We start from the raw sequence: 13,018 nt of genomic DNA, 5'->3' as shown, positions 1-13,018 counted from the left end.
ATTCCTTCCCACGGACAGCACCTCGCCTGGAATTAATCAACAATGATATTGGCATTCCTAGACACTACTGAAGTGGCAGCCCCAAGCCCCTTTCATAGATTTTACTTAGAATAGCACAAGGACCTAATCTACAAATAGCCAGGTTACTGCTAACACTGTGGGGGGTCAGCAATGGGGACCCGAGGCCCGCTGGCATTTGGGTGGTACTCTTTCTACCGTGAACAAAGCTAAAAGCTTAGTCGATAAATAGGCTCCACATCCTGTTGTGGTAGTTGGGACAGGCAATGCGGTTTGGGAAATCCATTTGGTTGACAATTTTGAAAGAAAAATTCTAGATCAGATTCTAAATGACCTGAGAAACAAGATAAATCCTATCTTACTCCAGGCCCAATTTCTGACAACTCGGATTGGCAACGGAAAGGGAAAAAAGACTGGCCTTGTCTACTCTCTCTATTTTAGAGGCATACTATTTAGAGAGAACAACATTTTTAGAGAAATACGGGATTGTAAAAAACGAGTATTACCTTGTGTTTGCTTCATTTTCAGTGTAGTATACATTCTTCAAAATTACATTAATTCTTTCAAAGGCAGTACCAGAATGAGCAATATCAGAAGAATACAATCCAACAATTTGTTCAGCAGGACCAGAGGCAAGCGCAGACCGCTAAAACAGACGAATGAACTCCTACACAAATATGGAAAATCAATACACTAATCCACATAATCATTGACCACGGCCCAGGAGCAAGCATGCACATTGAGAGCGACACACCGTTCAGGCTCGAAGCGTGAAACGCAAAAGGAAAATACTTGACTAAAATCGGATATCTATCGCTTCTTAAATGAAAAGAGCACTCACCAGTTAATTGGACACAACATGCAGGGAAAGGATGGGGCGCATCACCTGTCTTACAGAGATTGACCATTCATGCACTTTAGCACATCAAAAACGTGTAGATATTTCAGTACATAAAATGTTTTACCTTTATTAATAGTGCTGTCTGTTCCCCTATGAAATCAATTAAGTGCAGATGAGCCAAAGCCTAGAGGAGAAAAACGACAAGGAATAAGAAAGTGTATATCATCACGTTGAAAATATTACCAAGTTGCTACAAAACAAGTAAAGCTAGATCTGAGTTTTATGTTGATGAAACGACATTCCTTAGCACAACAATATTTTTGGGGGATTGTTTTAATTGTGCATAAAAACAAAAATAAAATGTGCTGTCCGCAGCACCATTAAATATAATTATACAAGGTGATGTCAAGAAGGATATATACCCTGCCTTGTATTGCAACGATTGAACACCTCAAAAGAGGATGCACAATTTAGCATCACATGGAATAATCTCATGTATTATAATTTAGGGAGAATAAAGCGTTATATTGCATAATTAGATGCATGCCTTGTCTAAATTAGTTATTTGCTATTAAGGCACTCCACACAGCCGACGGCATCTCACACAACACTAGGAGAGATATGTATGATTCCAAAGGATTCTTTCAAATATTTAGTGAACCACAAGTGAAGCAATGCAGATTGTCTGTTGCTTTTAATACTGGTGAAGGCAGTATTGGTGTAAAGTTAATAAAAATGCATACCCAGAATTCTCCTCTTCAATGAGAAATGTGTATAAAGGATAGATCTAGGTTTCAGAAAGCCTACAACATCCTTTAATATTGTGATAATTAAACATCACTCACGGGGGCAATTATAGCATCATTGTGCAACAGACCAAATTGACTACATTGACTTGATTTAAGCAGGCAAGATTGCTCAGGGAGCTACTGCACATCTGCAGTGATATGAAGGACGCAAGTTTGGACTGCAGGCAAGGCAGGCTCAGCCTTCCAGCCTTCTGAGCTCTGTAAACAGAGGGCCATTAAACTGGTTAATAGTAACATCTGTTAATTACACTATAAGCATTGGCAAACGAATAAGTCTGACTTATGAATAAAAGAGCCTTTTGTGTCACTGATGATGGTAGGCTTTCAATAAGTCATACAAACACTCAATCACTAATCTTTGCACTAATGCATTCATCACCACACTGACTCATACTTTCATTCACCGTCTGACACCAGCAAACAAACTCAACACATGCAAGAGTGTCCATCTTTCCATGGTATTGGAAATAGTCTAACATTGTTTTAAAGTTCAAGCATGGCATTGGTAAGAACCAAAGTATTGGCCATCTTGGAATGGTGAAACAATGATACACTACAGAATACAGCATTCCATTGCTGGTTTAGCGAACAGGACACGTGGGATGCAGCATGAGTGGCCAACGAGTGACCAGTTAGTACTGCCTGGAGAGCTCTGGTGTCCTCTTAAGAAACAGTAACAAAAAGACAAGAAGTAAAGAAATGGAAGGAAAACTATAAAAGGAGAAAATTCAAAACGAAAGGACAGGTTACTCAGCCCTGACACTGAAGTGACGTAAACTCTTGCACCAGACTCCATTTTCCAAAGATACTTATTGTTAGCCTGATTGCAGTTATTCCCCTTTGTCAGGTTTACATGAATTATGTCACATGTTTTTATGACACGAGGGCGCATGCAGCTTGATCAATGACATTTTCTGATACACTAAGCAGTTTACGAGACAAGTCTGGCCGAGGTGCCCTAGGAATATCTATATCTCAGGGTAATCTGGTACATATATGAGAAATAACCATGGTAATGTGCACAGACGTGATGCATGCCAAGAATACTGAATCAGGCAGGATTTTTAAACTGCTTTTCTTTCCTTCTAATTATCTGTCATCAGTTAGATTACGAAGTGGTCAGTTTAAATATCCAAGCCTCCATGTTTCTATTATAGAGTACTGAGTTCTTCGCTAGAGCAGTACAGAGAGAAGTAACATTCTTTATCACTGGCTGCTGTCCCTCCTTGGCCTTGGTTGGACCTAGGAAGCTGTAACGGAGTTCGACTGAATTTTGATTATGAAAGGATCCCTCCTTCTTGTCTTGCTGGATAAGGTCTGACAGCACAGAGGCCCTCTGTGTTACAGGTATGAAGAGCGACAACTGTAACACTTTGGGGCACACCAGCAGTAGGTGTGGGGGGGGGGAAGCACTGACACAGACACCAAAATAGTGTGATAAAGGCCGCTTTATTGGAATCAGGTGCACCTAAACAACACCCACCTGGCCTGTGCCGAACAAAACTAATGCTCGCTAAATAGCAACTGCTTGACAGCCCCCCCACCCCCACCCCTAAACGTATCCCCAACATTGCAACAACATATCCACATCCGCTCAGCAACCTACCCCCCTACTGCAATGACCTCAGGACCTTATTGACCTCAGCCCCCCAGTTGCCCATACAACCCCCAGGCCTCCTGCGAATATCCCCCTTTCTTCTTAGGAAAACGCCACCCAAAACAGCACCTGTTCCAGCGACAACACAACTCTTAATGCCCTAACATCCTGGTGCACCATCAACCAACAATGCCCCTCGCAAACCCAAGACCCCTCCTTGGCCCCACAGTGGAAACAAGACACCCCCCACCAAGCCACCGTGCAACAGGGAGGGAGGGCGGGACAAAATTCGCAAGCTGCCACCCCGGTTGCCTTGTCACTGCACCACAAATGGTGGGCAAACACACAAAATGTCTGGTTTTATCCCAGACCGCCCAAAGGAGACCAAAAGGAGCCCAAAAAGAGCCCAACCAGCCCAATCAGCCCAAACAGCCCAACTACGGGAGCCCACAGTGCTCCTATTCCCCCCCCCCCCTACTGCCCCAAATTTCCCCGGGTGGGACAAGCCTCCCGCTGGTTGGCTGCCCCCCCCAAATCCCCATTGGGGCACACCAGTAAGGGGGGGGGGGGGAAGCACTGACACTGACACCAAAATAGTGTGATAAAGGCCGCGTTATTGGAATCAGGTGCACCTAAACAACACCCACCTGGCCTGTGCCGAACAAAACTAATGCTCGCTAAATAGCAACTGCCTGACAGCCCCCCCCACCCCCACCCCTAAACGTATCCCCAACATTGCAACAACATATCCACATCCGCTCAGCAACCTACCCCCTACCCCCTGACTGCAATGACCTCAGGACCTTATTGACCTCAGCCCCCCAGTTGCCCATACAACCCCCAGGCCTCCTGCGAATATCCCCCTTTCTTCTTAGGAAAACGCCACTCGGAAGTCATTTACGACTTTCGACCCCCCTCTAGGGCCCCTGCCTCTTGGGATATCTGAGCACCCCTAAAGCCCGAACCAGCGCCTCCTTCAACTGCACGATGTACAGTTCCATTCCATACCTTGAAAGGTGTACCCCATCGTCCCTGAAAAAATACACCGCTCCATAGCATAACTCCGGATGCTCCATTCTCCCCACCCCTTCTTTGGCACAGAAATCCCTCATCTCCCGGTTAATCTTCCTCCGGGCCCTGTCTATAGCTCCTGGGCGCTCAGCTCCCCTCCACACTCGCCTGGAGATAAACTCGGACCAGATAACATGACAGCCCGCCCATTGCCGTTTGATTTCCCTCAGGTCCCTCTTCATTTGTTTTACCAATGCCAGCTCCTTGCACTGCACCAAGTCATTCTCACCCAGATGGATCCACCACTACATCCGGGCACACACCTCCCTTCACCACCGTATTCAGCAAAGGCAACAACTCATGCCAACGCCTACCCCCTTTGCCCCTCCAATGACAACGATACAGTCCTGAATCCAATCCCAAATTGAGAGCACGATGACATTCCCACTCCGCCTGTTCTGCCCTCTTGACAAATGAGTGTCCCACAATATACACATTCAAAACCACCACCTCTGGCCCCGCCACAGCACCTGAAAAGAGACATATTAAAAACCGGAAATCACAGCCTTACACCCCCTCCACCTCCCGCAGTCTGACGTACGTTCGGTAACAATCCGACTTCCAACTACCCAGCTTCTGTATCTCCTCCTTCCCCCACCCTCTACGCGCCGCCTCCGTCGCCGCCCCGATCCGGAAGGAATGCGTCCCGAACCCCGGGGGTCCTCACCCAAATCCCGCAGGGAACGCCGAAGAACCCACAACGCCTGCGCCGCCATCACTCTGTCTCCCCCACCCCGACCAAAAACCTCCCCCTCCTTCTCTCGCCGGATCGCCAACAACTTCTTCCCCCATGCCGCGGGACACACACCCTCCTGTTCGCCGGGCCCCACCACCACCCAAGTTCCCACCCCTTTCTGGTCCGTTTTAGAGCGACGCAGCCGCACCGCCACCTCCCGCGCTCGCAACTCCACATCCTCCCACACCACCCCCAGCAGCTCCGACACCCGAAACGCTCCAAAAAATAGCCAAGACATCAGGGTAGAGAACCGCACCGCCTCGCCCCCGTCCCTACACCCCGACGGCAGCACTCCAATGATCCCTTCCAACAATGCCCCCGTGATAGGCCGCCTCAAACGCACCTCTGCACCCCTCTCCCTCGCCCACCCTTCCAACAGCCGGGCCCCAAGCTCCCCCGCCGACGGGGAGTAGCCCCACCACAGCTTCCCCATGAACGCCACTGCTGACAATTTGCCCGCAATCGTCACCCGCGACAACCCCTTGTCCATGAGTGCCAACATGAACCGGACCACCTGCTCCTCGCGCTGCCACAGGTCCCCTTGCCTTACCGCGCCAGACCGCAGGAATTCCTCCCAGGATTGCTCGTAAGACTTCCACGTAGACACCGCGACAGACGTCCTCACCAGCTGAAGTACCCGGGCTCGCCCACCGACCACATCTCCCTCGGAACCGGCGTCCTGCCTCCTCCGCCGCCGTGGCTAGCCCATGGAACCTCTCCCACTGTGAACGAGAAAAAGCGTCCGCAATGTCATTGTCCACTCCTGGGACGTGGCGCGCCTGAAACAGTATGTCATTCTCTAAGCAGCACAACACGAAAACCCTCATCAACTTCAGCACCTGCGGGTCCCTTGCCGACTGCCTATTCACCACCTGCACGACCGCCATGTTGTTCACCCGAAACAACAAGCGCTTGTGCGCCAACTCCCCGGACCACAGCGTGACTGCCACCACCAACGGGAACAATTCCAAAAACGCAATGCTACGCCCCATTGCCTGCCACTGCGCCGGCCACTGTTCCGCGCACCATTTCCCATCCCAGTACAGACCGAAACCACCAACGCCCGCCGCATCAGAGTACATGGTGACGTCCCACTCCCAATCCTCCGCCGGCGCCATAGGCACTCCGTTGAACCGTTCCAAGAAAGCCCGCCACATGCACAGATCCTCCTTCATCCCCACCGACAAGCGCACATGGTGATGAGGCACTGACAAACCGGACAGCGCCAACCCCAAACGCCGGCAGAACGTTCGCCCCGCCCGCACCACGCGACAAGCAAAGTTCAAATGCCCCAACAGCACCTGTACCTCCCGCACCGTCACCTTCCGTTTTGCGAGCATTCCGTCCACCAACACCAACATCGCCGACTTCTTATCGTCTGGTAGGCGTGCTTCCATGGCAACCGAGTCGAGCTCAATACCGAGAAAGGACAACACTGTACTGGGACCGTACGTCTTCTCTGGCGCCAGGGGAACACCAAATTCCCCAATCAACCAGGCCAAACCGTCCAGCTGCCGCTGGCAATCCACCGCACCGGGCCGCCCCACCAGGAAAAAGTCATCCAGGTAGTGCGTCACTGACTCCGAGCCTGTGCGCCTGGAAAAACCCCACTGCAGGAAAGAACTGAAACGCTCAAATAGCGAGCACAAAATGGAACACCCCATCGGCAGTGCCTTGTCCACGAATATGAGTCCCTCAAACTGAATCCCCAGCAACTGGTGATCCGCCGGGTGGACCGGAAGGAGCCGGAACGCCGACTTGACGTCGCACTTCGCCATCAGAGCGCCCCTCCCCGCCGCCGTAACGAGCCTCCGCGCCACGTCCACCGACGAGTAGGTCACCGACGCCAAATCCGCCGAGATGTAGGCATTAACCGACTCCCCCTCCGGCCAAGACAGATGTTGTATCAGCCGGAACTGCCCTTCCTCCTCCTTGGTACAAAAGGGGCTGGTGATGGACGGAGCATCTGAACCAATCAAACACTCACACCCAGTCAAAGGATCTGGGTTTAATCCATCACCGTTCTTTAGCCCACTCTGCCACCCCAGTTCAGACATGGTTATATGCAAATCAGTCTGACCCTGTGCCTCATGGGAACAGCCCAGCCCAAACTGCCAAACCATGCCTTCCCTGGACCGGAAACAAGCTTCCGAGGACCGGTTTCTGGCATTATAGCCGTCTTCAGCCCGGCTTGCTTGAATCCAGTGGCAAAGTGAGCAAGGGACTTACGTCTGAGCATACCCTGCCACACTTATGGCGGCCAAAAGCGGTACAAAAGGGGGTGGTGATGGACGGAGCATCTGAACAAATCAAACACTCACACCCAGTCAAAAGATCTGGGTTTAATCCATCACCGTTCTTTAGCCCACTCTGGCACCCCAGTTCAGACATGGCTATATGCAAATCAGTCTGACCCTGTGCCTCATGGGAACAGTCCAGCCCGAACTGCCAAACCATGCCTTCCCTGGACCGGAAACAAGCTTCCGAGGACCGGTTTCTGGCATTACAGCCGTCTTCAGCCCGGCTTGCTTGAATCCAGTGGCAAAGTGAGCAAGGGACTCACGTCTGAGCATACCCTGCCACACTTATGGCGGCAAAAAGCGGTACAAAAGGGGGTGGTGATGGACGGAGCATCTGAACCAATCAAACACTCACACCCAGTCAAAAGATCTGGGTTTAATCCATCACCGTTCTTTAGCCCACTCTGCCACCCCAGTTCAGACATGGCTATATGCAAATCAGTCTGATCCTGTGCCTCATGGGAACAGTCCAGCCCGAACTGCCAAACCATGCCTTCCCTGGACCGGAAAAAAGCTTCCGAGGACCGGTTTCTGGCATTACAGCCGTCTTCAGCCCGGCTTACTTGAATCCAGTGGCAAAGTGAGCAAGGAACTCACGTCTGAGCATACCCTGCCACACTTATGGCGGCCAAAAGCGGTACAAAAGGGGGTGGTGATGGACGGAGCATCTGAACCAATCAAACACTCACACCCAGTCAAAAGATCTGGGTTTAATCCATCACCGTTCTTTAGCCCACTCTGCCACCCCAGTTCAGACATGGCTATATGCAAATCAGTCTGACCCTGTGCCTCATGGGAACAGTCCAGCCCGAACTGCCAAACCATGCCTTCCCTGGACCGGAAACAAGCTTCCGAGGACCGGTTTCTGGCATTACAGCCGTCTTCAGCCCGGCTTTCTTCAATCCAGTGGCAAAGTGAGCAAGGGACTAACGTCTGAGCATACCCTGCCACACTTATGGCGGCCAAAAGCGGTACCAAAGGGGGTGGTGATGGACGGAGCATCTGAACCAATCAAACACTCACACCCAGTCAAATAGCCAGTCATATAGCCATGTCTGAACTGGGGTGGCAGAGTGGACTAAAGAACGGTGATGGATTAAACCCAGATCTTTTGACTGGGTGTGAGTGTTTGATTGATTCAGATGCTCCGTCCATCACCACCCCCTTTTGTACCGCTTTTGGCTGCCATAAGTGTGGCAGGGTATGCTCAGACGTGAGTCCCTTGCTCACTTTGCCACTGGATTCAAGCAAGCCGGGCTGAAGATGGCTGTAATGCCAGAAACCGGTCCTCGGAAGCTTGTTTCCGGTTCAGGAAAGACATGGCTTGGCAGTTCGGGGTGGACTGTTCCCATGAGGCACAGGGTCAGACTGATTTGCATATAGCCATGTCTGAACTGGGGTGGCAGAGTGGGCTAAAGAACGGTGATAGATTAAACCCAGATCTTTTGACTGGGTGTGAGTGTTTGATTGATTCAGATGCTCCGTCCATCACCACCCCCTTTTGTACCGCTTTTGGCTGCCATAAGTGTGGCAGGGTATGCTCAGACGTGAGTCCCTTGCTCACTTTGCCACTGGATTCAAGCAAGCCGGGCTGAAGATGGCTGTAATGCCAGAAACCGGTCCTCGGAAGCTTGTTTCCGGTCCAGGAAAGACATGGCTTGGCAGTTCGGCTGGACTGTTCCCATGAGGCACAGGGTCAGACTGATTTGCATATAGCCATGTCTGAACTGGGGTGGCAGAGTGGGCTAAAGAACGGTGATGGATTAAACCCAGATCTTTTGACTGGGTGTGAGTGTTTCATTGATTCAGATGCTCCGTCCATCACCACCCCCTTTTGTACCGCTTCCTCCTTCTTGGGCACCACCCCAATGGGGGAGATGATCAAGCCAGGCATCGGCGGCTCTGTGAACGGGCCCGCCATCCTCCCTTCCTTGACCTCCTTGAACAATTGTTCCCGCACAATACCTTTGTGCGCGTTCACCGACTTCAGGTTGTCCGCCCAGCGAGCAATCCGAGGGCCCTCATAGCCCAGCCGAAACCCCTCCCGAAAACCTCGACGCAGCACATCCGCATCCTCCGCCCGCGGATATGCCGCCAACCAGGGCTCCATCCGCTCCACCCTAACCGGCGTACGAGCCTTTTCCCAAAGCTCCGGCTCCCCCTCTACCTCCTCCCCTCCCGCCACCCTGCCCACCCCCGATTGAGGGACCTCCTTGCGCGGGCTGCTGGCCCGGTGGGCCCCCGAGCACCCATCAATGCATCGCCGGGTGCCGGCGTCCGCATTTTGAGCACTCATGCCGAAAACGGCATGCCGCCCGCCCGCACGCTCCTCTATTGAAGTCCCAACAGGCCCTGATCATGGCCTGGCCGGAGGACTCCCCTTGCCCCACCCCCCCCCCACGGGTGGGGCGAGCGGCAAAGGGGGGCGACCCGAGCGGCAAACCGCTGGCCGTGAAAATGGTGCGGCCGAACTTGGCCCCGCCCATCGTCTGCTGGTACAAGTCCACATCCAGCTCCCCCAAAGCGCCTCCAGGTCAGCCGCCATGTGCGCCTGGAACTCCTCATCATAGTGCGACCACGCAAACCCGCCGTATGTCACCTGCGCTCTCCGCACCACATCCATGTATTTGAAAAGCGCCACGGACCGGTCCAGAAACTTCTCACAATGCACACTCGCGTATATGAGGAAAGCCGCCGACCAGTTATCCAGCGTCAGCGGCACCTTCGGGCGCCTAGCTAAGTCCTGCTCTTCCTCCTTCGACCCTTCCTTAGATGTCAACTCCCTGTGGAGCAGCTTCAATATGTCATTGTACTCCCCCTTCCAAATCTTTTCTTTCGTCGCCAACGACAGGTGCGCCCCGAGCGGCTTCGTCAGTCCCATGTACGGCAACTTACGCACCAGCACCACACAACTCTCCTTCCCCCCACCGGGCGTGTCCTTCCCGCCGATCGTCGCCGACTCACCCCGCACGCCTGCCTCACCGGCCGCCGCGCTGTCCGTGCCCACTCCCGCGTCCTGCACGTACCTTCCTCGCACCAGCCGCCAGCCGTCCTCACCTTCGCCCCGTCCCTACTGAGACCTGCACACAGCGCCTCTTGCCACTCCCCTCCCCGCACCGTCTCCCGTCTTACCTGGCGTCAAGGTCGGCGTCCTTGCCGGATCCCGCTGCCTAACCAGAGGAGCTGAGGGGGCCGTCACTCTAGGCACTTCACGCCGCACCGGAACCTGTAATATACTGCCAACAACATTACTCGACCCCCCCTCCTCCGGAAGCTCCCCTTCCTCCGCGGACTCTCCATCCGCCTCCACACAAACCTGGCCCCCCCCCTGGGGAGTTCAGCCGGCTCAAACCCGCTCTCTCCCGACACACCCGCATCAATGCACCCAAATCCACACTCCCACGCCTGTCCACAACACACGCAACAAAGTCAGAAACATGCGCATCCATCCTCATTCCCCTGTCCCCGGCGGCCGTAACGACCCTTCGGGGAGGGGCTTGCGGAGACGACTCCCACCTCCAGTCGCCGCCCTCATTAGCCAAGTCCCTCGCTGGTGCTCGGCCGCCCGCACCAGACAGAGCCGGCCCATCCTCTCGGTGGAGTGGAGCCGCATGCTGCTCACCCGAGCGCCTCACAAACAGTTCCTTCCAGGGAAAAAAGGTGGAGTCCAGCATACCAGGGTGAAAAAACCCGCCGTCCACCCCCCACGCGCCCCCCCACCCCCAACCCCCCCACTCCCCCAGCCCAACGTCGCCGCTCGCCCCCACCCTGCTGAGTGGCCGCTGCGCCGCGAGGGGACCCCCCGCCCCCCAAACCTCACCCACCATCCATATCCCAGCCCCCCTGGCCACCCCACCCTCCAGACCCCCAGCTGGGCCCCGCATCCCCCGTGCCTCCCCTCCCATGCCCCCGCCGCCGCAAAACCGCCACCACCCCACCGCCCGCCACCCCCCCCCTGTCTCGCCACTCCCCCGCCTCTCGTCACCCCCACACCACCCCGGCCCACCCGACCCCCCCACCGCACCTCTGCATCCCCCCACCTCTCCCGCTCCCACCCGTCGCGCCACCCCCCCTCGGCATAGCCCCCACACCCCCCCTCCCTTGCAGCCCCTGCCCCGGGGAAGATGGCCTGCTCGGGCCAACCATGCCCCCACCCTCCTCCGACCCCGAGGAGCCCCAATCCAGCTCCGTGTCCGCCCCTCCCCCCCAATCTCCTCTACGTCTGACTCCTCAATCAACAAAGGGGAGGCCACTCCCCCCTCTTTCCCACTCCTCCCAGCCCGGGGCCCCCCTTGGTCCACCAGCGTCACTCCCGCCGCCCCCCCTGGAACTCCCCCCCCCCCTGGGCACCTCAGGGGCCCCCCCGCCCCCATCACCCCCACCTCCCTCCCTGCCTCCACATCCACAGACATTGCCTGCACTGCAGGAGCCTCCCCCCGCCCCCCCACCACTGCCTCATGAACCGGGGCCGCCTGCTCACCCTGCGCCCCCGCACTCCCCCCTTCCCTCCCCTCCACGAACGCCAGCTCCTTCTTTCTCCCACGCCTGCCAACCCTCGCCGCACCTCTCTGTGCTGTCTTCGGCGGCGCCGCCGCCACATGTTGCCCTCCGCCCCTCGCTCCCCCGCCCCCTCTCTCGCCTCTCTGAGCCGGCCCCGGTCGCGACCGCAGCGGCTCACAAGCCCACACAGCTGCCGCGGCGCCGTTGGCAGCGCGCCGCGGTGGCCTTACCTGCACTTCGGGCCGGACGATGTCCAAGCGCCCCGCCTCGCCTAGGAGCCTCAACCACCCGGGGATCCTGCATAGCCGCCATATCGCCCAACACCGCCTCACCGCAAACTGTAAGGAAGCCGCCTTGCCACGTAAACCAGCGCCGACCACGGTGCCTGACCACCGCGGTCCACGCCCACACCACGCACGCCACAGGCCGAAATACAAAATTCGCAAGCTGCCACCCCGGTTGCCGTGTCACTGCACCACAAATGGTGGGCAAACACACAAAATGTCCGGTTTGATCCCAGACCGCCCAAAGGAGCCCAAAAACAGCCCAAACAGCCCAAACAGCCCAACTACGGGAGCCCACAGTGCTCCTATCCCCCCCCCCCTACTGCCCCAAATTTCCCCGGGTGGGACAAGCCTCCCGCTGGTCGGCTGCCCCCCCCAAATACCCATTCCCCCCAGTCAATGTTAGCTTACTTTCATGCTCTCAGAGAACAGTGAATGATAGGAGTGGGTGTAAGAATTAGGGAACCTGTTGCTGTGAATCACAATTGAAACATTTGTCGACCTCACTCTCCTGTTAACCGAACTAATAGGAAGCTGTTTCCTATGTTCTCTGGTCATAGCACATGTACGTATTTGTAGAAAAATACAATTCATGTTTTTAAACATAAATGCTCTCATCATTAGTACAGATGCCCGAGTGTGACATTCTTGGGAGAAAGGTGTGTTTTCCGAGTACCACTGCGTTGCCGAAAGAGGGGCGGTTTAGAGTACTAGAATGCACATCTCTCCTGTGAAGCGAGGCAGGGTGCCCTTCTGCAGTTAACAAGATTCAGCTTCCTCATACATAGCACATTGAGCCCAGTCCTCGAGTTATTGGGTAGGAGGGTTTAGATCTGTAGACTTAAGGTTTAACTCTAAAATA

The 13,018-nt window shown here is 54.6% G+C and overlaps 1 protein-coding gene across 2 annotated transcripts in view; it reads right to left on the bottom strand.

The window, feature by feature from the left end:
- OCA2 (OCA2 melanosomal transmembrane protein) overlaps window positions 1–13,018 on the bottom strand; it is a 1,149,362-nt gene that overhangs the window by 226,679 nt on the left and 909,665 nt on the right. For both annotated transcript variants that reach the window (XM_078656175.1, XM_078656174.1), the window contains one exon: window positions 984–1,043. In XM_078656175.1, coding sequence (XP_078512301.1) covers window positions 984–1,043 — 60 coding nt within the window. The remainder of the gene's footprint in view (window positions 1–983; window positions 1,044–13,018) is intronic.

The sequence above is a fragment of the Lissotriton helveticus genome, chromosome 8 (assembly GCF_964261635.1).
Source record: "Lissotriton helveticus chromosome 8, aLisHel1.1, whole genome shotgun sequence".
Classification (NCBI taxonomy): Eukaryota; Metazoa; Chordata; class Amphibia; order Caudata; family Salamandridae; genus Lissotriton; species Lissotriton helveticus.
This window is presented reverse-complemented; position numbering and strand designations above follow the sequence as displayed.